Source organism: Drosophila miranda, chromosome 2, assembly GCF_003369915.1.
Source record: "Drosophila miranda strain MSH22 chromosome 2, D.miranda_PacBio2.1, whole genome shotgun sequence".
Taxonomy (NCBI): Eukaryota; Metazoa; Arthropoda; class Insecta; order Diptera; family Drosophilidae; genus Drosophila; species Drosophila miranda.
In genome coordinates, this window is record NC_046675.1 from 13,279,251 (window position 1) to 13,306,225 (window position 26,975).

General features: G+C 45.6%; 3 protein-coding genes across 3 annotated transcripts; all 3 read right to left on the reverse strand.

The window, feature by feature from the left end:
• Positions 1–3,924: 3,924 nt before the first annotated feature.
• On the reverse strand, positions 3,925–11,058 carry LOC108153955 (lipoma-preferred partner homolog). Its single transcript, XM_033388229.1, has 6 exons — positions 10,824–11,058; positions 10,308–10,460; positions 9,133–10,216; positions 6,929–6,958; positions 6,028–6,099; positions 3,925–4,065 (listed from the first exon to the last, which is right to left on the reverse strand). Exons 1-6 carry the CDS (start codon positions 10,961–10,963, stop codon positions 3,925–3,927), a joined length of 1,620 nt encoding a protein of 539 aa, XP_033244120.1. The 5' UTR covers positions 10,964–11,058.
• Positions 11,059–21,279: 10,221 nt separating this feature from the next.
• LOC108153956 lies at positions 21,280–22,120 on the reverse strand. Its single transcript, XM_017284054.2, has 3 exons — positions 21,637–22,120; positions 21,420–21,574; positions 21,280–21,360 (listed from the first exon to the last, which is right to left on the reverse strand). Exons 1-3 carry the CDS (start codon positions 22,118–22,120, stop codon positions 21,280–21,282), a joined length of 720 nt encoding a protein of 239 aa, XP_017139543.2.
• Positions 22,121–22,440: 320 nt separating this feature from the next.
• On the reverse strand, positions 22,441–26,866 carry LOC117186907 (serine/threonine-protein kinase D1-like). The gene is made up of 6 exons (XM_033388231.1): positions 26,383–26,866; positions 26,168–26,322; positions 25,990–26,037; positions 24,231–25,203; positions 23,421–24,158; positions 22,441–23,354 (listed from the first exon to the last, which is right to left on the reverse strand). The coding sequence occupies exons 1-6, from the start codon at positions 26,864–26,866 to the stop codon at positions 23,158–23,160; spliced, it is 2,595 nt and encodes an 864-aa protein (XP_033244122.1). The 3' UTR covers positions 22,441–23,157.
• Positions 26,867–26,975: the final 109 nt, after the last annotated feature.

Sequence of the window (26,975 nt, forward strand, 5' to 3'; positions counted from 1 at the left end):
TTCGGTATTACTTTCCGCCCTTGGAGTAAACGATGAACTGAATGTCCCGTGCTTGTGCTGAGGAAGTGGCACCACAATCTGAAGGAGCCCTCTGCAGATGGTTATTGACAGCTGTCTGCTTCCGATTGGTTGGTGTTCACTTAGCTTAATCAGGAAGTTTATTTGCCTTTCGCTAATTTTATAATTCTGTGTGGAAATGTGGGGTCAATCGATACTTGTTTTTGTGGCTGAGGCGCTGAAGCATCTAAAATTGGATCAATGCTGCCCCCGTCGATCACTGGCCAAGGCGTTATGCCCAATTCCAATGAATGAATAAATAAATACTCTCTGGCAGCTGCTGATTCATTTATCTGTGCACGTCCATTATTTTCAATTCTAATAGATCGTTTTTTGCTATTGTTTGATTTGATGGTTGGATTCCGCTGTTCCACGAATATCATTTTCAATTGATGGCCATAAAATATTACCGCAAATAATCTCACATCTGTGTGTGTGTCCATTGTGTCTGGTGGATGGCCACAGACGGTCATTAATCAGGCGGCAAATTGTCACAATTTGTGGCAATTGTTGTCTGTGTTTGTGATGCTGTAATTATGACAATTTTGCGTAATTGTTTTTTTTTTTCGTTGTCGGCAGTTGGTTATTACCGCACATATGATTGTTTGCATTTAGCGATTGTTGGTGGCGCGTTTACAAGCCGCTCGCTTGGGCTCAACCATTGCTAATTTCATTAAATTCCCTTTGCCCTGATGCATCCACTGACTGACTGACGGACACACGTCGTATACGTAATGTGCAATACAGTTTATGAAACGTTAATTAGCGGCGGTAATTTGCCGGCAGGCAGTCGGCTTGTTTGGCTGACTGTTAATTGATGCACAGCATTTTCATTATGCTGATTGAACTGAAGACAGTGTGGCAGCCACATCTTCAGCTTGTCAAGGGCCAATAAATCAGTTTATTCGCTGAATATTACACTGAAATACATCCTGCAAGGCTTTTGGGAAAATCTGTCCTGGATATGATCAACGCATATCCAATCTGTGCGGCTGTCCGGGCTGTCAATCATTTATGGTAGCCTCAAAAACCGCACAGCAGAAAAATTAAGAAAATTTCATGAAAAATTAAATCAGCAAATCTGATTATGCATCGCATACAGAGACCACTCTCAATTTTCCTCAGACTCTGTGTTCGCTGTTCAATTTAGAAAACCACAATTTGTATTTTCCCTCCACACACACACACACACACTCACACACACATAAACAAACATTTAGTGGCATATACATATACTCTCAGTCCAATTTCCATTGCTGACAAATGCAAAAGCCGCGCTCGGCGCTCCGGCTCTCGCTCTAAATGTTATTTATAATAGAATTTATGCCTAGATGGCAGGCATCTATGGACCGGACCAAATGCAAATGGCAGCCTGTCGCCAGAGTTCCAATTTCGACCATGTATCAGATTTTTGTACCCTGCGTGCGAATCAATTCAAGGGTTTATAAGGATCTACGATGGTATATTGCTACGGGATTGAAAGAGAGTATAGATGCAAAATTTGGTAGATATTTGTATCAAAGCTTTTAAAAGAGCTCTTAACAATTTATTTTAAATGCTAATTATATTTAAAATTTAAATTTTTTCATGAATTTAAATTAGGAGGCATATAAACTCTTATTAAAAAACATTTGTTATGTTCGGGTGTTTTTTTTTTTATTAAATAACGAATTTTTTAATATTAATGGGTATTTCTCGAGGTCTCGAACATACGCTTTTGATGTACAAAAAATATAGAAAACAAAATATATTCCTCAGATTTTTTTAATCGATTCGATAGCCTTTTGTTAGCTTTAGGTTCATATAATTTTTAGTTTTTATAAAGAAAGCAATAAGCTTGGGATCCCGAATGCACGCTAAATAGAAGTCCACTTTGGTTTGAATGGAAAAATCCTCAAAACGGAACTGAATATTCTTAAGTATTTAATTTATTTTGAAAGAGGATTTATGTATGTAGTTTTTTATCGAGAATTTACACAATAAAGTATTTTCATTGGTGTTCTTTAAATTGAATTTAGTACCAGTGGCGGATGTACGATTTTTCCATGTGTTTTTTTTTACTTTATTCCATCACATTCGCCCATAAATCACTTCATATTTTTTTAGCAAACAACTTAATTTGGCTTTTAAGAAAGACTTTTAGGAAAAACTTTTATCAAAAGTTAACTTTCTTACAGGAGAAAATAGTAAAGGTAAAAATTACCATAAAAATACCATACAAATACCGAAAAATACCGAAAAAGTAAATTTTTAATTATTTAATTGTTTTTCAGATCAAAGTTAATGATATAAATTTTTCAATTAATTTCGAAAATGGAAATCAGTTTTGATTGGCTTATCGGAAATCCCATAATCGATTCTGAAATTTATAATGGTATACCCCAAAGTCGTGACAATTGCCTTCGATGTGCCATATACGATACACATTTGTTTAAATTTTTCTTTGGGTCTGTGTGGGCGGAGGGGGGTGTTCGTTCAGCAACCGCAAAATTCAGCAACAGCAATGGCAGACGGCGTTATAATGAACCATTTTGTGGCCAAAAATGGTAGCAAAAAAAAAAAACAGAAACGTCTAAAAATTTCACCCGATTTCCTTTTCGATGATGCATTTCCAAATATTTCATAGATTGAAAACGAAATTGAAAATGTGCATGGGGCCAAAGGCAAACAACATTGGACATTATATTAAAATGGAGTCATAAATTGGCCAAAAATCTCCTTTTATGCGCGGAGGCCTCCTCTTCTGTGCGGCACTTTTTGCCACTGCCCCTCCATAGCTGTCCCTTTTTTGCTCCAGCTTTGGTCTCTTTCTCGCTCGCGTTCTCTATGGGTGTGTGTGTGCATGTGCCCTGAAGCGTTAACATTGCATGAAGGCAAATCTCAATGGCATTTATGTGCTGTTGTGGCGCCACCATTAATACGGACGCCACGTGCTGCATGCGTGGGGCATCGCGGAGAGGTGGAGGAGGTGGCGCTGGCTGATTGAGGGCCTTGGGGGAGCGGTGCGGTGCTGTTGTGCGGTGCTGGTGTGCGTTGTCAGGCATTGTCAGCATTGGTGTTGGCCATACAACAATGCCCGCTGGCGGCATGTGTCAACAGCTGTTGCCGTTGCATTTGCCGTTGCAGTTGCATAATTTTTGGCCTTTGCCTGTGCCCACAAAATGGGCAACAAAAGCGGTCGGGCATCAGCATCAAAAAATGGGAAATGCATTGGGAAAAGTCAATTTAATTACAAAACGGGCGCGCATTTAAATTTAAATCAACTGGTCAGCGAAAACCACGTTTCTGTTCGTTTCAGGCTGTGTGGGAATTTCTGATTTACAATGTCATTAGGGGGGGTAGGGGGGACGGGACAACAGCTCTTTAAAGGCAAACTTTAAATATCTCTACCACAGATAGACAACCGTGTGTGTGCTCCGTGTGTGTGTGTAAATAGTTTACACGGCCAGCTAAAACGGAAATGGCTGCCCCTGTGTGTCTGTGTCTGTGTTAGTATGCCAATGCAGGCGGCGCGCCGCGGCGTTGCAAGAAGTATGCTACGAAATATTTTCAGTTTCATGCGCCAAGGCTTTACATTCATTGCTCGCCTCTGACACGCCCTGCCTGCTCCTCCTCCCTCTCACTCTCTCTCTCTGTGGCAGAAAAATGGAATTGTTTATTTGCTTTCGCCTTTTCTTATTTAAAACTATTTTATGTGCCTGCTGTCCCAGCGTAAAGTTTGCCAAAACGATAGAAAGTACACACATAGAGAGAAGGAGAGAGAGTGAGAGGGAGGGAGCACAGAGACTGGGCCAGCAACTGGAGTGTGAAACGTTTTCACTTCCGTGTGGTGGCCCAACGACCAAGCTCCGACAAGTCTCCTCCGGACTACGGACTACGGACTCCGGACTCCGGACTCTCCTGCACCACTTTTCTTAGCATGAACATAAAGTTTAGTCGATTCTGTGCAGTTTTTTCGACCCTGTAAATGAAGGCCAAAGCGGGTATGTTGGTACTCCATGGCCAAGGCTGAAGAAAGACATCTCCATCAGAGTCTTGTGGGGGTTTTTTTGCAGCACTACTTGCCAGAAAATTTTAGGAAATTCCACAAAATTCTAGAAAATTCTCTGTTAGCTAGAACTATGTGTCGGTCTAATATATAGAGAGGATTGACAGTGGAAATACATATTTGTTCGTGTTATTGGATTATTTTAGCAGGTGGCCCGAAGTATACCCGATCCCAAATCAGGAGGCATTGACAGTGGCTATCAATAATTGGCTAACAAGATTCGCAGTTTATATATTTACATATGTACATGGGATTTATTTATTTACATATATTTAAGGCACAAAAAGGCATATGTTTTAATACTAAAAATGTACTAACCTAAATCGCAATTGATTTCTTTTATAACCCATTTGAATGGGAATTTTTTGGCTATGTTTTTATTTTATTTATGGCTTACATTCCGCCTGTAGAGTTTCCATTTACAGGGGTATTCTATAGTCGGCTTATCGCCTAAATGCTTGTAGTTTTCTAGGGTTGTTCTTGTTGCGTTTGTTACTATTCCATCTAAGGCTTACACCCATTTGTGTGGCTGTTGCTGTGCCTTTGCCTCTGCTCCTGACCAAAATCCCATTTGGCACTGAATTGTGTGCGCACATTGAATTTGTAGTAAGCTTAAAACTCGAGCAATCTATGGGCATTAATAGATATTTTATCTCTGTGTGTGTGTGTGTGTGGAAAAATATTTATACCTCTCTCCTGCCATACATACATCGATTTTCGTGCAGTGTAATTGAATTGCCAAGTGCTGGGGCCTCGATTCTTTTTCGGGTGGAGTTTTTTTTTTTTTTGTGGGCGGTAACATCCGATTTTGGATGTTGGATGTTGGTCAGAAGCCTACAGTCGGAGGGCACTTGAACTGGAAGGCAGCTGAAGATAGTCAACGGTTTATGACGTGTTTATTTGCCACAACAATTGCGACACAATTGTGCCACATGCAGTGACATTTATGTGACCAACTCGACCGACACAGGACCCGTGCGGAACAGAGAGGCAGCGAGTGTTGTCTATGAGTTATGGCTCTTCAAGCGGCAACTGCAACCGTTGCATGCAACGTTGACACATCTGACTCTCTCTCTCTCTCTGCGTCTGTGTGTGTGTGTGATAAATGAAGCCTGCCAAGAAAAGCCAAGTCCAGGCACGTGACAATTCCGGGATGCCTTTAAGTGGCTGCTTTAAAAATGTAGGCCTCGGTTTAGTAGAATATATAATGGAAAAATTCCAAGAAAAGTTCTTCTTATACATTTGTACATGAAATACGGATACGGTTTTACATGGCTGCCTCTTAGACCCCTCTCATTTCACTCTGAAATACTCCTTTGCCAATTGAACAATAAAGTCATAATACGCTCTCGGCGTTTGTACCGAAAAGCGGATAGAAAGCCTCACACAGCCAGCTAAATGAAAGAAAATGCAATAAAATAACAACTTAACACCTTTGGCGCCCAAATAGACAGAGAGTGGTGGGAGGGGTACCCCCCCTCTCTATACCCCAACAAAAGTTCCAGCCATACACAAATGCGCAGGCAATGCAAAAAGCAAACCGTAAGCGTAGACTAAGCCGATTATAGCACGAAAGTAACGGCAAATGTCTGAGAGGCAGATAGAGCGAGGGAGGAGATGAGGGTGGAGCTGGAGCTGGAGCAAGAAAGTCGAGCAGGAAGTGCGTGGCATGGCGTGGCGTGGCGTGGCAGACAGAGCCAGAGCAGGCAATGAATTATCGCACTAGCAGCAGTCGAGACAAAAGTGTTGTAAAAAATGTAGTACTATTAATTTTCTTTGCATATCTTATTGTATCTTCATAAACAGACAAGCACACAGACGGGGCAAAGAGGTCGGAAAGGAGGGAGCAGGGACAACCCTCCAGGAAACTGGCTTAGTGCTAAGAGATTTCTAATTCAGTTGAGCAGAAATAAATTACTTACCGTAATTGTTTGCCATATAAAACTGTAGCAAATAACATTGAGCTCTCTCTCTCTCTCTCTGTCTCTGTCTCTGTCTCGTGGGAACTTTTGAGAGGAAAATTCTTGTTGTTTTAGGTATTTGCTTTGAGCCATTTATGTTTTGGCAGCTGCCGTAAAAGGATTTCTAGCATGCTTTACGCCTGATGGTAAATAAAAACTTAAATATCCCTGTGGGACCATCTCCATCTCCCGCTCCCCCTCTCTCTCTCTCTCTTTTGAGTGCCGTAAAAACTTTAACAATTTTTGTAAAATTTATTTACTTGTTTACTTTTAATTTATCTACCGCACACTTATAGTTGACACGATAGAAAATTATTGCCCTTTCATTTTGTGCTTTATATGGGCATAAATAATTGTGCAACAGCAGCAGTAGTAGCAGCACAAAACTGCCTCGGTTACAATTTTTAATTATTTTTTAATGAACTACAAAAAAAAACAAGAGAAGCGGATAAAAAACCTGTCTCTTACATTATAAATTTATGCATGTTTAAAGTGAATTTATTGCATGTTTAATTGTGGATAATGCGTCAGTTGCAGGCCAGCAGCAACAAGCTGCCACTGCCGCCCGGAGGCAGCCAATAACGTGGTAATTTCACTTTTACGATCTGCCCCGAGTCGTAAAGGACCTGCAACCATCAGAAAATATAGCCTTATGTCTGGCAGGACATTTCATTCGTCGAAGTTTGCCTAACTCTTAGTCCATCAAGCATTGATTTTCAAGCACCTTTCACGTCCAAATCCTACACTCCCTGCCACAAGCCCAATCTGAGCGGGCCCCACAAGTCACGTGCTTCTGCTGGGGCTCCAAAAATCACGCATTAGCTGCCAGTTTGCACTTAAAGTCATAAATTTATTTAAATATATGAGGGTAGCCGTGCCCGTACCCGTACCCCTCACATGCATTGCATACATATAAACGCGAAAGCCCCACACGTTCAGAGGGGGGAAGGGGGCTGGACGGCACCGCTGTAAAGCAAAATTTATATTAACTTCATTTTGCCATGGCTGCTGCTTCGGGGTGCTCCCGGGTACGGCCACGGCTGCCTTTGCCATGCAGTCATTGCATAACTCATACGCACCGTGTGCCGAGCGAATCGCGGTGCGTGGCGCTCCGCTCCACTCCAGCCAGCCAGCCAGCCATATCACCGACACAAAGTGAAGAAAGGCTGCCTCGAAAAATGGCAGCCAAGAGAATTTTAAATTACGCTTTTGAGTGTCGACGGTTGAGGCCGAAATGCAACTGCAGCTGCAGCTGCATCACTCCCTTTTCGTTGCATGCATTTAATTGCAAATGAAGCAAGAGCTGTTGAGGCAACAGCGGCAGACCCAGACCCAGACGCAGACCCAGCCAAAGCGCTGACAATGCCAATTGCCATCCTGCAGTCCCAGCCCCGGTCCGTGCCACATCAAGCTGCAAAACTGCAAATGACGTTTAATCAAAGTTGTTGAAATTGATAGCATTGTTTGTAGTGCACGCCGGCGAGTGGCAAAATGGCAAAATGCATTTTAAAGTGCGCTAAATGTGTTAATTAAAGCGGCTCCGCCCCTTACATGACTTTGCTTTCGCGTTTCATTGGCCCCCCAGAAAAAAAAAGCCCCATAAATAAATAAGCAAAGCAGCCCAGGTACAAATGCAACAGATTTGAATTAGAAAAGTAGCAGCCAACAAAAGGAGAAGGGTAACATACTCCACAGAGAGAGAGAGAGGGAGAGGGAGCTGCAAGGATCCTGGGAAATTGCAACTTAGTTGCTGTGGCAGGCAATAAAATAAAGTCTTAGCCAAGTTCCCATGCAACAGCCAGAAACTGGTGGCACATTTAATTTGTTGCGCAACAAATTAGCATTTATTTTCATTAGGATTTCAACTTCTGCTTACTGTTGTTCCTCCTTCTTTCTATGCTCCCATGTTCAACCCATTCATTTTTTCGTCTGCTCTTTGTTTGCTTTTAATTATAAATACATGTGCTACAAGCAATATTAACCCATGGCTTTGCAAAATTCCTTAAGGAATATCCCCTCATATAATTCGTAAGAGTAACGGCCACAAAATCCTACAACACAGTCCTCGTCGGAGCACAGAAAATACTTACTTTTCGGTCCCAAAATTCCAACAACAAATAGACAGTCTCTGGGGAAGTCCATCAGTCGGTCCCAGGAAAACAAAAATAATTTACTAAAAGTTACTAAAGAAAACTGATGCTCGAGAATACAAGAGCTAAGAAAAAAATGTTAATATTTAAAAAAAAAAACGATTGTTCCTAAAAATTATTTCGATTTTCAAATTTTGTTATCAAATCTTTAGTATATATTTTTATTTAAATTATAGTATTCTGTGTTCTACTTTCGAGAATAAAAATCCCATTAAAAATTTTTAGATGTTTAATTTTAAAAAAGAACAATAATTTCTAAAAATAATTTTGATTTTTCCACATTTTGGTATCAAATCTTTCTTTCATATTTTTCTTTTTTTTTAATTATAGTATTCAGTTTTTTACTTTAAGTTCTTTAAATAAAACTAAAAATTAAGTAAACTACAATTGTATAACTGATGCTCGAAAATAGAAAATGCCAATAACATACTTTAAATGTTTAATTTTTTTTTTAAAAAAAGGAGATAATTTCTAAAAATTTGTTTGGATTTTCCCATTTAGTTTCAAATATTTTTTATATATTTTTTTTTGTAATTATGGTATTTATTATTTTACTTTAAGTGCTTTAGATAAATTAATAAATAAAATTTAAATGAACTAAAAATATATTAGAATTATAATATGTATAAATTTTTAAGGGCATAAGTATTAATTTTTGTTCTTAAATATTTGTTAATTTTTGAATGTATATCCACCCCCAATGCCAGCCAATGGGTTAAGGTCCATGCAATTCTTGTGCGCTCTGCTGGTGCTGGTGGTGTATATTTTTCCATAGCCTAGCCCACAATTGTGGGCGCGTGGCATGGTCTTCTTGCATTCAATTAATGCCTGTATAGAAAGCATCGCCGCGTCGCCGATGATGCCGACCATCGTCATCGTCAGCGTCAAAGCCATGGCCGGCAGCAGCAGCAGCAGCATCATCATCATCACCTTGACGGCGCTGGGCATTATCCAAGTAAGAGCTCACGCCCGACTGAGCGCCCAACGAGGCTGAAGACCATGGTGCGGATGAGTAGCGCTGCCTGATGCTGCTGCCGCCGCTGCCAGCATGCGAGCCGGCGCCACCGTAAGACCAAGGACGCCGCGGATTGCTGTAACGGGAGTCCGAGTAGCGGTGGCGTTCAGGGTAGTAGTGATGCTGATAGTAATCGGAATCTGAATCTGAATCGGAGTCAAAGTCGGGACGGGACGAGTGGTCAATGTGTGTTGTGCGATTAGGATAGAAGTCCGCGGCGCTGGTCTGGGGCGGTCCTGGTGGGGGTCTGCGATGTCCGTAATTATAATCAACATCGTCATCATCATCACCGGGGGGTGGTGGATAATGATGTGAGTCCGTGGCTGGATTGTGATTATGGTGCTGGTGCGGATGCGGGTGCGGTTGCTGGTGCGGTTGCTGGTGAGGATGGTGCTGGTTCTGGTGATACTGGGGCTTATTAGTCACCACGGCAGCAGCAGCAGCTCCACTATACGGCGACTGCAGCACCACCGTGGGTTTAACAATAACGGGGGCCGGACTAGAGACGGGGACGGAACCGGGTCCTGAGTCCGGCACTGGGACCAAGGCAGCCTGCTGCCAAGATGGGGTCGGCGATGAGGTTTGTTCGCGTGAGTTCATCTCGGCTAATTTATTGAAACGATTGCGACTGCCGGTGTCCGTGAGCACCATCACGGTGGGATTCATATCGGACATGTGATCCTTGATGCAGTTCTGCAGCAGATTCAGGAAGAAGAAGAACGAGAGCAGCGTCAGCGCGGACATCACCCCGCTGGAGTTCTTCTTCGATTTCTTGCCGGCGGAGCCCCTCGTGGGTGGCGGGGGCTTTGGATAGGAGTACGGATGGACTGCTGGAGGATGGGGCGGCGGACGGGGCGGATGGGGCGGCGGATGGGGCATGCCCATGGACAGTGCGGGCGCACTCCCGGCACTGGCATGGTACGAGGTGAACCCACCCGAGGGTGGCGTCTGCTGCAGTTCGTACTCCACCGATGGCTCGATGTGGCTGCTAATTTTAAACTTGCATTAGCCTCTCGGTCTCTCTTTCTCTCTGTGTGTGTGTGTGTTGGGGGTTTGGGGTCTGACCCGTTGCTTACCCATGGCCGGAGTGTCCGCTGTACGGGGCAGTGCCTGCATAAGCACCGTTGTGGCTGCTGCCAGCGGCGGCCAGCAGCGGTCGTCCCTGTTGCTGGTAATGGTAATGGTTGCTCGGATAGTAATGGTTGGGATAATGCACGCGTTGCGTTTGACTGGAAAATATGGAAAGCGAGAAAAGGGAGTGGGTAAATGTACTCCGAATAGATGCAAATGAGACTCCCACTAGAGGGTGTCCCAAAAATTCGTCGGGGATCTAATATCAAAAGAAGTTTCTTTGCCCTGTAATAAGAGGACTTTCTTTGCATACTTTCTCCCATGCCTTCCTCCTATCACTTTCTCTCAAATCACATGTGTTCTCTATCTTTCGGGACACCCTTTATCCTGTGCATGTCCTCGCTAAGTGCCTGAGCTATGGCGCTTTCGTGCTCTGCGGCTGCTTTTAGGGGTTTGGGGTCTGGCGTGGGGGCTTCATCGCGGGGTCACGGCGAGTGTCACTTTCTGTCATTTCGGCTTACGCATAATTATTCTCCGCAATTGCTGACAGCAGTGGATGTTGTTCCTGCAGCTGTTGTTGTTGTTGTTCCTGTAGCTGTTGCAACTCTCGCAACTGCTCCAGCTGAAGTTGCAAATTTTGACTCTGATTTGCCAGAGACATGTCGTTGGTTTTTGGAATTTCAGCAAATTTAATTGCTAATTGATTCTCTCTCTACCGCGCGTATGCTTATCACTTCACCTCACTTCACATAAAACGGCGGATACACTCAACTGCCAGAGGCAGTAGCCACAAAAGGAGTGCCTGATGGCAGCAGGGGCGCCCCAAAACCGCAAGTGACAATGTCGCTTAGGCGACTGGGCTTTTGCCAGACACTTGGCAGGCAGCTATTAACAGGGGCAACACCAACAGCAGCACCAACAGCAGCACCGGCACCGGCACCGGTGTGGGCCTGTCATTGTCAGCTGTTAAGTGAGTTTGAGCTGCAACGGCAACAACAACGATCTTAGCACCTGAATGAGGCAGCAGCAAGTGGCAAGCGGCAAGCGGGAAGCGGCAAACTGCAAACTGCAGCTACTGCAAACTGCCGGCTCTGACAATTGCCTGTAAAGTGTTTTGCGGTGACATCGACCAACTGACACACACCTGAACTGGAGCGTTTTACCACCTCCCATCCCACGTCCCATCCCACGTCCCTGATGCGCTGCACATTTTGGCCAGCAGACAATTAGTGCACGACATAAAAGGCGGCCCAGTAATGCTTCTCCCTCTTGGGGCTTGCCCTTGCCACGCCCCCCCCGTCCTGTCAGTGTTAATGACGCTGCTGCAGTCGCTTGTTTATTGCATTAAAGCTCTATGGCTGGGCTGCAGCGTTATGCATCAGAAATTGTCATAATTGTGCCATGTCTGGCACTGAGTCTGCCACCCTGCCACCCTGCCACCCTGCCTCTGCCACAGCCTCTGGTTTTAGCTGCCAAATGGAGCTCAGTTCTTGCGGTCTTTTGTGTGGTTAGTCGGAACGTTCTCTGGCTGGTTTATAGAGGGAGATTCCATCTCTCTTCCGTTAAAGATTTATGACTTGGGCTAATAGTTTTCATTGCCAGCAAATGTTTATAGTATGTATTGTCGGGGCATATGCGTTTTAAAGGAGATATAAATGTGAAAGAATTAAGGCATTTTTGGATACTTCTGAATAACTAAAAATTGGGAGGAATTTGCCTAGATTTTTATAGAATTTTCCACTCCATAAATCTCCTTCAAAAATGCAGAAAATCTTTAAGAAAATATCTCTTCACTTTTTAGCCAGCAAACTCCAACCCAAAATGGTATTATACATTCGATCAATTACCCACAACATCTAACAAGTCCGGGGCTGTTGTCTTCCCTAAACAGGAAACATTACACTGCAATGGCAAATATTTAACATTTCCGCAGTGGCAGCAGCAACAAAAAAACAACATTTGCTGAATCAAAAGCATATAATAAATTGTCAAATGCTGCTGCACTGCAACTTTTCCACACATTTTCGGCTTTGATTTGTCGCCCAACCACCGCCCAACCACCGCCCAACCCTCAGGAAATGTCGGCGAAAAATGGAAAAACACAAAAACTATACAACTTTTGCTGATGCTCCCAAAAAGAAGAAAAAAAAATATAAAAAAAGGAAAGGAAAGGAAAGCAAATCAAAAAGTCAAATGCCTTGAGGGGTTGCAAAATTTGAGAGTGGCTCGAATGTGTATACGGGGGGGGGGGGTGGGGAGGGGAACCTTCCCCCCATGTTTTAGTGTGTAGGGGTTGGAGTATTTGTATTTAGCTTTTGTTGCCTGGCGCCATTGTCAACATATTTCAAGCGAGCCTCGGCCTGGGCCTCAGACAGAGAGTCAATAATAATGCGACTTCCCCCATATTGTGCCCATAGTTCCCTTTTCGGGGCGGGGGGGGGCATGGTATATTCCTACAAGATTTTTATAAGATTTTTATGGCCAGCAAAATTGGTCAGTCCCGCGCCCCGGCCAGAATTTAATGACTGGAAAATAAGGCATTTAAGCCAAGTGCCAAAGAAAGTTCCTTCTGCAAACGTGCCCGGTCAGCCGCTAATATTTATGGGTCTGCATCTGTATCTCGGTCGAGTCGGTCTCTGTCTGTATCTGTATCTGTATCTGTGTCTGTCTCTGAGGGGAGTCAGGCCTGTGGACTGGGCCCCGTGAGGCATGGCCAGGAATGGAGCTGGGGGTGGAGGTGGGTGTGAGAGCATACATTAATTGCCGTGATTAACACGTAGGCGCATTAAATTATACAGAAACACGGTAGAGCCAGGACAGTCGAAGGAGTAAATACACTGACTGATGAATTTATTAGGGAATAATAGGCTAAAATATTAGAAGGGACTCAGAAGAGTTCGACGGATACGATAAAGATATACAAAAAGATGAGAGAAAAGATCAACAAATATATAGAATGATGGCTCAAATGTAAATACAGAAGAACAGACAGAAAGATTGAAAGAAAAGGGGTGTGAAAAGATGCTTCCTAAAGATGCGCTTGTACCCCCCCAGAAAGGGTATCAAAACCAGGCCTAGACCCGGGCAATGCCACATCAATTATCGCATATGAAGCTACCAATGCATGCCTCGTTCTCTGTGTGGCTGTGTGTGCGTACGAGTATCTGTGTGAGTGCATAAATCATTTGGCTACATTAAGTCTTTTGAGGAACCCAAAACAGGGCCACACAGAACAAACTTTTTGGGCACTGGCGAAATGAAACAAAAATAAAAACTCGTTAGGCCAGAGCCAAGACGAAGAGTACGTGCCCAGGACTTGGACGTGGACTAGGACTAGGACCCCCGCCGGGCAGCGCCGGACTGTGCAGTGTCAAGTGTAAAGAAGAACTACTAATCAGCAGTTAATTCTTATCTTTAATTAAGTGCACGTTTCACCCCCTACCGATCCAAGGAGCAGCCAAAGGAGTCCAGGCATCGGCTCCTTCGGCGTTTATGGCAGATGGCAGACACAGAGGAACTTCCAGTCTGTCCGGCTTTTTGCTCAACACTTTTGTTTGCCCTTCCCCACTTTTCGGCATTGTCCGGGACAAAGGCCACTCGCTGGACAGGACCAGCGCCAGGACAACATCGCCGGCGCCTTTTGTCGCCTTTTGTCCCGCTCCGGTCAATTTAATGAAATAATCTAAGCAAACACTCTTGAAAATTAAGCAGTGTTTTTTTTCGGCTTCCTTTCTCGAATTAAAAATGTAATGCGTTTGCTTTTGTTTTGTTGCTGCGAATAATTAAATGTGGATATTTTTCGTTGGGTTTTTTTCTTTGTGTGTGCTGGCCAATTAAAAAGGCCACGCAACAATGGCCAAGGCGCTCATGCATGGCTTATCCTCGGCGCCAGGCCCCCAACCCTTGCCCCAACCCTAGCCTAACCCTTCATCGAAGTAGATGGTCTAAGATGCTGCTGGAATTCGACGCGATAAACTTCGACTTGGCCTGGGTCTGGGCACCTCGGGGGTAGTCCATAAGTCATTACCCCCAACTGGAATGCGCCCACAGGTAGGTAAACGGCGGAGAATACAGCGACAGAAGCTGCTCCCGGTGCTGGTGCTTTTGGCCCTCTCAAGTTGTTTGACAAACAATACACAACCCCTGGCCAAGAGAGGGAAGAAGAACAGCAGCAGCAGATGGACGGGGGAGGTGGTAGTGGCAGTTGGAGGTGAAGATGGGCCAGCAGGAGGGGGAGCCACGCTACATGGAGATCTGGGCACGAGAGCTGCACTCAAGCGTACCCGTCACATTTTTGCGCTTTTACATGGCCACCCTCCCCCCTCGCATGCCCCCCTGACAGAAGTGCCCCAAAACGTGGCATCATCAGATACATGAAAACAATTTTTTTACAGCAGTGAAAAGCTGCACTAAAAATAAAATAAAAGATATTTTATTGAAGTGGCGCAGGGGAGCCCCAACCCCCGACCCCCAACCAGAACCCCTACCCGGACTCTGGCAGATTAATTATGCATCGCTAAAATGCTAAGCCAGGTAGCACCACACAGCACAGAGCACAGAGCACCACGGTATCGCAGTGCACGGTAGTGCCCCAAAGGCAAGTGGCAAATGGGAATGATGAAAGGGTGGAGGGGGAATAATAGGGTGGATGGGGTGACTAGGAATGGGTACAAGAGCCCGCCCGAGGGGGAGTATGTAAAAGCCAAGTACAAGCCACAACAAAATTAAAATCAAAATAAAATCACAAAAAATCTTTTTGGCAAATATGCAGATAAAATGGAAGGACTTTTAGATAACCCAACCATATAGGGTGTGCACACTATAAGAGGTTGGGTGTATCTATTATAGGAGGACCCACTATAGAAAATATCTAGAATGGATTGAGAACAGGATGGAAGAATGATGTCATGATCAATGGGATTTTATTGGGGTATAAGGATGGAAATCTATACAAATCTTTGAAAGCTTATATGGGATAATATCGGCTTATAATTTATATCATATTTATACCTTTTTTATAGCCCGCTTTGGATAATTTTTTGTACTGCGCGGCTGACTAGTGTATCATATCCCTGAACACGAATCCAAGGTCAGAAGACCTCAAAAGACCTATATGGTCGAAGAATGGTGGAAACATATTTGAAATACTGATCGGATTCGCTTGAAACTCTTCAATCGGGGGTTTTCGGGGTCAATAATTAAGAATTTGAAGTCACCACACCTTTTTTTTGTGGGGCTGCACAAATCGGATTCCCCTTTAGTACAGTACCGTCCATTACCTAAGTAATGGCCTATCGAAGGTCACACATCCAACTTGGTATCCTTTTTCAATATAATAAATGCAAATCTGGTTGGCTTTCGCTGATGCTGCCTCAAATCAAATGCCTGTCACAGACAGACCCTACAAATCATCATGCCTCTTCACACAAGGCACTCCCTCACTCCCACACATACCCCACTGCCCACTTGCCACCAAATTATTCACATAAATAAAAAACGGTGGAAAAAAAAATTAAGATTAAAATAAAAATTAAAAGCTACAGCTAAAAATCAAGCAGCAAACGTCAAAGCCAAAAGCGTCGAGCTGTCGGAGCTGTCGTCGTGTCACTGCACCCTCGCCCAGGTGAGGGCTGTGACAGGGGAACAGGTTGGGGGCAGGCGGGCGACAGAAGTGCTGCGGACTCACACACATATGACGATGAGGTGCGACACACACACACACACACATACCCCCACTAGAGACACACACAGATGGAGGAGCCAGGAGCCAGGAGACGACAGCGACAGCGACAACGACATCATAGTACCCACTTGAAGCGCTTTTAACAAAAATTCTTTTAATTTTTCACTCTTCTTTTTTTTGGCAACACCAGGCAGGACGATGATGGAAGTGGAAGTGGGGGGATGGCAAGAAAGAGAGTGTGTCGCGAGTGTGAGGGAATACGAGAGGAAGGTGAGCATCAGAGGGTCGAAGCTGGGAATACCCTCGCAGGACTAGCTATTTCTAGGGGACATTGGCAAGAAGTTTCCAAAAAAGGTAATAATAAAAGTCCATGGTAAATATTTATTCGAATATTTATTGGCTCAACGGATCAACGTAAATGGGGACATCCCCTTCCCATATATATTCTCAAAATTAATCAGACATTTCTCCCTCCTATATGGTCGAGAAAAAGTCCATCTTGCGATACCCTCGTCAAGGGTATAATTAAGAAAAATCTCTGAGTCCCCGCTGCAGAGCTTCTCAGTTGCAGAGTTGGTTCTGCTCCGATTCTGGTTGGATTCGGGGGCTCTGTTTGTGCAACCCTCACGGAAAATGAAATTTTCCTGCAAGACGCAGAAGAAGAAGACGAGACCGGCGACAGCGACTGCTGAGGGAGCCGCTGCATTGTTGATGAACAAGCAGCACGCTAACAAGTTGTATGCGCCATCTGAGGCCCTGCCTCATGCCACACACACACACACAAAAAAAAAGGAGCGGAGTGCACCTTTCAGCGCTGGCGTTGGTACGTGGGCGCTTACATTGTTGTACATGCCACATGCCACCACCCACATCCAGCAACCGCTTAGAGATGGCTGGAAAATTATGATGCCTGCGTTTGTTTCTCGTTTGCGGCGCTCCACTCCGCTCATTTTAATTTCCACTCGTTTTTTGCGCACCTTTTTTTGGCCTTCGAAAATTACAATAAAAAACAACAACCAAAGCCACAGAGCCCGAGAATGGGAGGAGCAGATTAAACAGTTAGAGAAAAATAGGAAAATTCAAGTGCATTTTTCACTTCACTTTACGGTGCATTCACATTTCCGTTGCATTGCATTGCGGAAAAGAGTAAAACAACAGTGCGCAAAAAATGCACAAAAACCAACAAAAAAAAACCAAAAAAAAAAAAAAACAGAACACAGTTTGCGGGCATCAAAAACCGAAAACGGAGCTCCTGCGGATTTTCACAATTTGTCGTCTGGAGTGGGAGATGGGGCAGAGACAGCTTCAGGAGCGAGCAGGTATCCGTATCGTATCGTATCCCTTTGTTGAGGAACCCCAATACCACAGTCTCTACCAACCCTCGAGCCCTGCCTCTGCCACTGCCTCAGCCTCCTCTTTTTTGAAGACCTTTAAGGTATTGCTCGGGCTATGCAATTTTTTGTCATTGTCATCGTTTTGTTGTTGCATGCAACTCAGGGAATGGCTGGTGGAGAGGTCAGTCGTCCCTTTCGCTGGCTGCTTTTAGGCGCTGGTTGCAAGAGTTGCACTTTTTGCGGCGTCGCCGTCGCTGCACTCGGCCCCGTCGTCCGCGCTGCCTGTTGTGTTAAATTTTTTATAAAATTTGCATGCAAAGTGCATTCTCCGCTTTTTTTTTTGCCTTATTTTTTGGCATTTTTTTTTATTTTAATTTCTTAATTAGTTGCTTTTGTGGCCAGACCAGAAAAAAGGGAGCATGGGATGGAGGCTGGGAGGCTTGAAGGCTGGAATGGGGGCTTGAAAGCAAAAGTCAAGCCGCCTGCATTTAGGGGTTGCAAGGGTCGCTCCGGGGGTTGCGTTGCGTTCTGGGGGCTTTAAGTCCGAGCTGCTTTTCAAATTAGTCAAATTGAAATAGCATTAGGCTTTTGATCCGGGCAGATGTCCAGCCTCCCTCCTTCTGCTTCTGCAACCCCGCAATCAAAACCGAAAACTATTTAAAATCTAATTTGCATTTCGACTGGGGACTGGTGCAGGGGCCGGGGCCAGCCAACAAACAAATGCATAGAATTTTCTTATCCTAAGCCTCTGAGGGTGGGGGGTTGGGGCGAGGCCAGGAGCTGCATAATCACAAAAATTTGTCATAAAACTTTGGCAGACGCAAAAGTTTTGCGCTGCACAAAGTCAAAGTCGTTGACGTCGTCATCAAATTTCAATGCTATAGAGAAGAGAAATATAGGGGTGCTGAAAGGACTATCGGAGTGGGAGTCCAGTGGGTAGGAGGGACCTCCAGAATTAGTCGTGAATCAACAGCATGCCAATATGCTATCATTCCCCAAAACCTCGCGTTTAAAGCGATTACAATTCCTGTATCAGAGCCAATGTGGTTGCAAGCTGCGGTCGGCTCCTCAAAGGGGGGAAAGGAGTGTGGAAAGTTTTTAATTACCCTCATCAGCGAAATGCAAGGCTCCACTCAAACCAGAGAAACCAGAGAGATATAGGCAGGGGGCTGAGAGTTTGCTTTGAGACAATTTTGTGCACAAAAAGTTTCATTGGGGTGCTCCTCCTCCTGAGAATGAGACCCAAACTCCTCTGGAATCTATCTATGAACTTTGCTTGTTCTATGATAATTACATTTGAATAATATGCATTTCAGACACATATACGATACGTAGACCGCAAAGTGCAACTAATTAATATTAATGACACTAATTTGCCCAAGAGAGTGAGGCACCTGGTGGAAGGGGAGGTGCACTTCCTGTTTGTACTAGCAGACAACCTTTGGGATACAACAGGATTGCTCGGAAGAGATAGAATCAGTGTTCCCAGGCATAAGCTCTGAAGGAGTGGCCAGAATTATGACTTAAATGCCACTAATCAGAGGCCTGCCATCAATCTGTGTCACTGGGCAAAAGGAAAGCGAAATGCCATCACCCCCATCAGAGCGAGCGATCCGTATCTCTCGGATGTGGTGTGAAAAGCGAAATTCTCAACACTTGTGCAAACAGTGGACTGGGCTTGGGCCTCTCAAATGAGTCGATCTTATCTGTAATTGCTTTCGCTCTGAAAGATGCTGCTGCCAGAAGAGAAGCCTTCGCTTTCTTGGACACTTTAAGGAAGTGACCCAAATTAGGCTTAGAAATGGAAAAGTTTTTGCATTAGCATGCGGCTTTCCACTTTGTCTTTAGTTTTTAGCTTTTCCTCTGGCTCTGGGGTGGGGGCCTGGGTTCGGTTCTCAGGGCAGGGGGTAAACTTCAAGAAATCGACATTTGCTTGAGCGTTTTTGTGCTGGGAGTCACGTAGCTGCAGCTGCCACGCTTCCAGGTACGAGTACGAGTGCATATCTCGGTGCCATGCTGCAACACACAGCATATGCACACACCCGCACGAAGCGAGAAAGAGACAGATTCTCACATCTTATCTGTATCTGCAAACAGACGAGGACATCTCACACTCCACATCCCTATGTCCCACTCCTTCTCACACACACACACACACACACACACAGGCACACGCACGAACGTCATTCCTCAGTCAACACAAACATGAGATGAAGTTGAATTTGTACTTCCGTTTCTTCTACTGCTACTGCTTCTTCTTATCCACTTCCCTTTCCTTTCTGTTCCTTTTTCTACCTCTACTCGTTTTGGCCTCAGGCTGAAAAATCAGTTTTCATACTCTTCTTGGAGGGTATTCCTGTTTTTGGAGGAGGAATTATTTCCAAATTTCGAGCGAACATCACAAATCTATTCTTAAAGACCTCTGTATAACTAGGAAACGCCAGGATATGAATATTCTATCAATCTATCATAAGTTACATGTTCTTAGAGATACGATCCATAACTGAAAACGGGTATCTATATTCGATGTTTCTGCGAACCCTTTCTCTGGCAGAGTATTCCATGCTTCTGCCTTTCGTCCTTTCCTGTTTGTTGCTGCTGTAGTTGTTGTTGGTCTTCTCTCTACTGATTTGTCGCACGACTTGAATTCTTGATTATGCCGCCAGCTCCAGCTGGGCATGAATTTTCCCAGTATGTGCATTAAAAAACTGATTTTCCAAATAGAAAAAAATGGAGGGAAAAATAACAAAAAAGCGTGAAGGGGCATTAATTATGCGTAAATGAGCTTAATGCATCAATTAATCAAATCAAAGGCGGCACCGGCCAATAGGCAAATGCATTTGCCCTGCCCAGAGTTACAGCTGCCATCGGGGATCCCCAGTACCCAGTCCCAGGAGCCGAGCCGTGACTCAGGTCCCGCTTCTCATCCTTCGCCCTGCGTGCCTTTGTCGTGTCACACAAAAGCGCGAACTCGCGCGGAGCGGAATAACCTAACCAACTCTCTATTAGCTCAACGGTGGTCAAGCATCCCGTTCAGTGGTTGTAGGCGTGGTCGTGGGTTGTGGCAAAGGGCGTGGGTGTGGTGGTAGCATGTTTTAACGGTCGACTTAGACCATAGCAATGAGCAAGTGTTCGGGCTACATCAGTCAGCTTTTGTCAGTGCATATCAGCGAAAAGCCGTGCTGAAAGCTTTGCAGTAGATGGCGCTGACAAAATGTATCAGTCTGGCAGCACTATTTCATTTATTTTAATGGTGTGGCTATCCTGGCAAATTCAAACGAAAGCTTAACAATAAATCGAAGTCAAATGTGGGTTTAATGGATGAGAGTTTTTAATTGTAAATAAGCCAAACGAAAATTAAGTACATTCGCGACAGTTTTGATATTTGAATTCCGTAATTTTTTTTAGAAATTAACTTAAGCGCTTTTAAAACTAATATGAAAATGATTTTTAATTGCAGCAAATTACATCCTTTCACAGTGGAAATTAACTATATTTTGGAAATAATTTTCATTATTTTTTACAATATATTTATTTTTTTTATCATTTTACTAGCGCGGTACATATGCCATGTTTCAATGTGGTGCACAATGTGATTGCACGCATAAGAAATGAGAAACAAAACAAGTCAAACATGATCTATAAGTGCAAGCAGTTTATGAAATGCACTGCTTTTCATGACACATCGCGTAAAGAGCTGGCTGCTATGAAATTCGCTATTGAGCAGAGTGTTGCCTGACTGTTTAATGAAGACTGTTTATTTAAAATGGGAATTCAAAACACTGAGCAATAGATGTTAAATATTCTTGTTCTAAGGATAGCTTATATTTTAGGAAGATTGATTGATGAATAAATTAACTATGGGAACTGCGACTAAGAGTATAGTCTATAGTGTACTTAAATTACAACAGTTTTGCATTAAACCATGTAGAGGTGGTAGCGTTAGCCCTATCCACAGTTCTACGGATTTCTGATCACTTGACGATTAAAGCTGAAGCCAGACAAGGTATAATGCTTGCTCTTAACAATCTTCACCACTTGCTGAAAGATTCAAGAAAAATCAAGGTTTAGATTAGAAATTACTATAGAAGGCGACCTACCATCACCAGCTTGATGAGAAAAACAGCGAATGTAAGGAAATTAATGCTCATGATGGCTGCTTCGGGTGGGAAATCTATTGCGGCTTCGTCCATCAGGCCGCGACGCCTGCGTCTCTTCCGCTCCGGTGGCTGCCACAGAACCGCGAAATGTTGCTCTGTCGTGAAGTTGGAGAAAGTCAGGTTCGGCATCAGCTAAACATAAAATTGATATTCTTACCAATCATCCGCATTAGATTGTCACGGAGATTCTGGAGGAGTTTGATCTTCTTTTCAATGCTGAGGGCCGACTTCTTGATCCAGCTGTTCTGCATGGTTTTCAGAAACTTGAGGAAGCCGTGCATGCTGGGCATCTCGATTTCGCCACCATTTTCTCCATCTCCGTTGTCTACCGGTGGTTCTGTAGAGTCCTCCTCCTCATGGCTCTCTGTCGAATGCGACGAGTGCCTCCGCGATGTAGTCTCCACATTGGGAGTGACCACGACCACATTATGAACAGGTGCTTTGGTAGAGCTCCCTAAAATCTGGGCGCTGGTTAAAATATTCGGGTCTCCTGGACCTTGACTGAAGCGAATACGCTGGTACTCAATCCAAGCAGGACTGGGCGTGGTAAAGCCATCAGAATCCTGGCTTGCGGCTGTCTCCACGCACTCTCTTAAGCTCAGAGCAAACAAAAGGAAGAAACTGAATGGTAATAGTTGCATCTTCTTGATTGGAACGTTGTGGAACTACTGCTGCTGGAAAGTGTGGCACGAGTCACAAAGTGCTGTGCTACGAAAAGAGTGTCAGCCGTTGCAAGCCAGCGATTTTCAGATGGCTTTCGCAGATGAAGATGAACTATTAAATACCCTCTGGGTAGATCAAGATCATTCGAGACCACATCACGAATTTGGATCCCCTAGTTCTTGTAGTCTTCGAGACACCTTGGTATAGTACCCTACAATTACTGGCGATCACAGCCATGATGAGGATGACGAAGATGCACAGATGAGACGCGAGGCATTCACGACAATCAAATGTCAAGTTTGTTGTTTATTCATCAGTAGTTTATTTTCGCTCTTGTGGCAATTGGTACTGCATAAGATCTGAGCTTGTGGTTTTTTTGTTTTATTGATGAATACACGTATGTATTTTGCATGTATATTTGATGTACGTAAGTGTTATTCATAAGAGTTGCCATTAGGTGGTTAACAAATTAAAGCTATCGACTAATTTTGATTCTAGAGAAAAATGTATCACACAGAGTTTTCTTGTTTAGCATTTATCAAAGTTATCGTTATCGTTATCGTTATCGTTATCGTTACGGAGAGAAGCAGCAGCGAGAGGGAAAACTTACAAGTCTAGGAGAAACATCGAGAGTGCGGGACGAATAAATGTACACTCAAAGAAATTACACCCATGGTCTACCCAATTTTAAAAGCTGTACTTAAATTGGATTCAGAGATATACTAGGGTATAGTTTTCTTCAAGTGGACGTTACAGCAGCTGACTGGAACAGCTGCTTGGCTCTGCTCCGGGACTATTTGATGTGGCGACAGAGATGGAAACGGACCCACTTTAGCGCCTTGCCGCTGATGGCCTCCACCTTTGGGGAATTCTCGGACAGACGATGGCAGTCGGCGCAGTTGCCTGCGGATGGATAACTCTCCGTGGTGCTGTTGGTCAAGATGGGAGTGGGCGTGGTTGTAGGTGTGGGGGTGGTGCCCACTGATCCACTCAGGTCATTGTCGAAGGTCACAGGTCACATGTCCCCCGCACAATCCCAGCGTATGTCGTCCGTCTCGTGTGTGAGATAGCGTCCGCCGCCCACCTGGGTCTCCAGGGTGCGCAGGTCTCGGTAGGTTTGCTTGTCCTGCAGCCAGTAGTGCAACAGGCTCTGGTCCACTGTGTAGCGCTTTCGCTGCTTCACCTGCAGCAGGTTGTTGATCAGATCAATGGCTACGGAATGAGAGATGAAATGGTTAGTCGAAAGGACGGAAGGAACTCCCGAGGGCACCGGCTCACCATTGGAGGAGATCTCTTTCCACGGCTTGGGGGCATACATGAAGGCGGCATTCTGTATCTGATCGTTGATGTCCTCCTCCTCGTTGAAGGGAAATGTGCCGCTCAGGCTCACATAGATGATCACGCCCACGCTCCACATGTCCAGCGACCGATTGTAGCCCTTGTTCCGGAGCACTTCGGGTGCGAGATAGGCGGGCGTGCCCACCACCGAGTGGCGGAAGGACTTCTCGCCAATGATGCGGGCATAGCCAAAGTCGCATAGCTTCACCTGCGAGAATTCTGCGTCCGAGGAGAGCAGCACGTTCTCCGGCTTCAGGTCGCAGTGGACGATGTTCTGCGAGTGCAGGTACTTGAGGGCAATCAGGATCTGGGTGATGAGAAACTTGGTGACGCGCTCGCTTAGCCGACCCCTCGTGTGCGACAGAATCATCTCGAGCATGTCGCCCTTCAGCTTCTCCATCACGACGAAGATGCGCTCGGGGGTCTCGAACATCCGCTCCAGGTTGACGACGCCGCAGTGGCAGATGTTCTGAAGGATGGCCACCTCGTTCTTCAGCTGCGCCTCCTGCGTGGTGGAGAAGCGCAGCTTGTCGATCACCTTGATGGCCACCTCGCGCTTCGTCTTCCTGTGCACGCCGCCGTAGACGACGCCAAACTGTCCGGAGCCGAGCACCTCATCGGGAAACATCTGATAGAGCTGGCCCATGTCCTGGACCTGTTCCTCCGATTCACAGCATTCTGTGGAACATGGAAGATTGGTTAGTTCTTAGCACTCAGAATATGGTATGGGTATAAATATGAGCCACTCACGTGTGTTGTTCACATGCATAAAGGCCTGCCGGATGCTTGTCTCCCAGCTCTTGGCGATATCGCTGCCGATGCCGCTGTCCGGGGGCGGCAGCCGCACCGCCTGCTCCTCCTTCGCGCCCACGAGGGGATCCTGGCCGACGTAGTAGCTGAGGCTGGGCATGCACAGCTCGAAGCAATAGTTGGAGTCGGGACGCGGATCGCGGTGCGCCTCGATGGAGAGGAGCTCCGCCAGCGGCAGCTCCTTGTGGTACTTGCTGCCCTGCTCCGAGACGAACAGCGTGACGGTCTTGGAGTCGAGGCGCCAGTAGTAGCGCTTGACGGCCTTGTCCAGGGAGGTGAAGTGGACCAGCCACCCCTCCTTCAGGGCCTGGCCGCCGCGCTTCTTCGAGGGCTTCACGGACTGCACGATGCGCATCAGCGGGATGTTGGCGCTGGGCGAGGAGGAGGACGACGACTGAGACTGCTCCGACTGGCCGTCGCTGGACTTCGTCTCCCCGCCCACGCTGCCGCTGCCACTGCCATCGTCGCCCATCCCTCCGTTGACCAGCTCCGGGGGGGAGTTGTGGGCGTTGGTAAGTGCTTTGGGCGGCTCCCTGGGTCTCCCTGCAACCAGATTAACGCCGCCTCCCATCGCCCCCTTGCCGTACTTTCCGTAGTCCGGCTGCGGACTGGGTGAGTCCTCTAAGTCGCTGTCATCGAACTCCTCGCGGAAGAAGTTGTCCCGCTCCTTGCACGGCGTCCCGTCGCCGATCTCCGCCTGCATCTGCAGCTGACTGAGCTGCGCCTCTCCCGTGCAGTCCAGCGGCACCTTGTCCATGCACTTCTTGAAGAGCCCCTTCAGCAGCTCCTTGCACAGCTGGCACACCGGCGGCATCCCGTATGTGTGGACCTGGAACGTGTGCGGAATGCGGAGCGCAGTCAGGCCGTTCCGGCTGCCCGACGAGTGGGTGCGCTGGTGTCGTCCGGGTATGTTCTGTTTACGGAGGGAACGACGGAGAGAGACTTAATTAGCAAATTGGGTTGCTCTGGAGAAGCGTCTTCAGTCGGCGTACACCACGGGATCGTGTGCAGTCCACTCTTACTAATGGAGATAATTGACTAAAAATAATAGTATAAATTATGACAAGGTTGCCTTAAAATGTGATCGGAGACGGAGTGTTATGAATGCCAAGTATCCCTCGGGTAATACTGTGCGGAAGTTCATACGAATATGAAAACATTGCCTCGAGGATAGATATACAAATAGAACAAATTTATGTCGAGTGTTATGGCCTACACCATGGGGGAATTGATATCCTTTTAGTGGATACAGAGATCATACATATCCTAGGCAACTTTCCTCTAGGCTTTCACAGAGACTGAAGGGGTATTTCACGAACCCTGAAGAGTTTTCCCCAGGACCTTTAGCTCTCTGCTTCGGACACCCCCCCTACGAGTATTTAAAAGAGTTAATGAGCCATTAAATGTAAGCAAAATGAAAATTTATTCAAAAATGAAGAGAATACAAAAAATAAGAGGGTAAGTACAATTTTAAATACTCGTAGGGATGCCCCAAACTGTCAACCGTCACCACTACGCACTATTCATTCGCAACACTCACTGGCACTCACACAAACACATATGTGCGTATGTATGCACACTGGAAGGACGAGGGTTGGGATGAGGATAGCTGACGTGCTTTCCCCACACGTCTACACGTCTGTCCACGAACGTGTCAATTCTTAATAATGTCATTCATAAGGTCCGACATGCGCTTTACCAGAGAACTGCTGGAGTCATTCCGGCCCGTTGACTCCTCGGCGGATTTCTGATCACTTGACGATTAAAGCTGAAGCCAGACAAGGTATAATGCTTGCTCTTAACAATCTTCACCACTTGCTGAAAGATTCAAGAAAAATCAAGGTTTAGATTAGAAATTACTATAGAAGGCGACCTACCATCACCAGCTTGATGAGAAAAACAGCGAATGTAAGGAAATTAATGCTCATGATGGCTGCTTCGGGTGGGAAATCTATTGCGGCTTCGTCCATCAGGCCGCGACGCCTGCGTCTCTTCCGCTCCGGTGGCTGCCACAGAACCGCGAAATGTTGCTCTGTCGTGTCAGGAGAAAGTCAGGTTCGGCATCAGCTAAACATAAAATTGATATTCTTACCAATCATCCGCATTAGATTGTCACGGAGATTCTGGAGGAGTTTGATCTTCTTTTCAATGCTGAGGGCCGACTTCTTGATCCAGCTGTTCTGCATGGTTTTCAGAAACTTGAGGAAGCCGTGCATGCTGGGCATCTCGATTTCGCCACCATTTTCTCCATCTCCGTTGTCTACCGGTGGTTCTGTAGAGTCCTCCTCCTCATGGCTCTCTGTCGAAAGCGACGAGTGCCTCCGCGATGTAGTCTCCACATTGGGAGTGACCACGACCACATTATGAACAGGTGCTTTGGTAGAGCTCCCTAAAATCTGGGCGCTGGTTAAAATATTCGGGTCTCCTGGACCTTGACTGAAGCGAATGCGCTGGTACTCAATCCAAGCAGGACTGGGCGTGGTAAAGCCATCCGAATCCTGGCTTGCGGCTGTCTCCACGCACTCTCTTAAGCTCAGAGCAAACAAAAGGAAGAAACTGAATGGTAATAGTTGCATCTTCTTGATTGGAACGTTGTGGAACTACTGCTGCTGGAAAGTGTGGCACGAGTCACAAAGTGCTGTGCTACGAAAAGAGTGTCAGCCGTTGCAAGCCAGCGATTTTCAG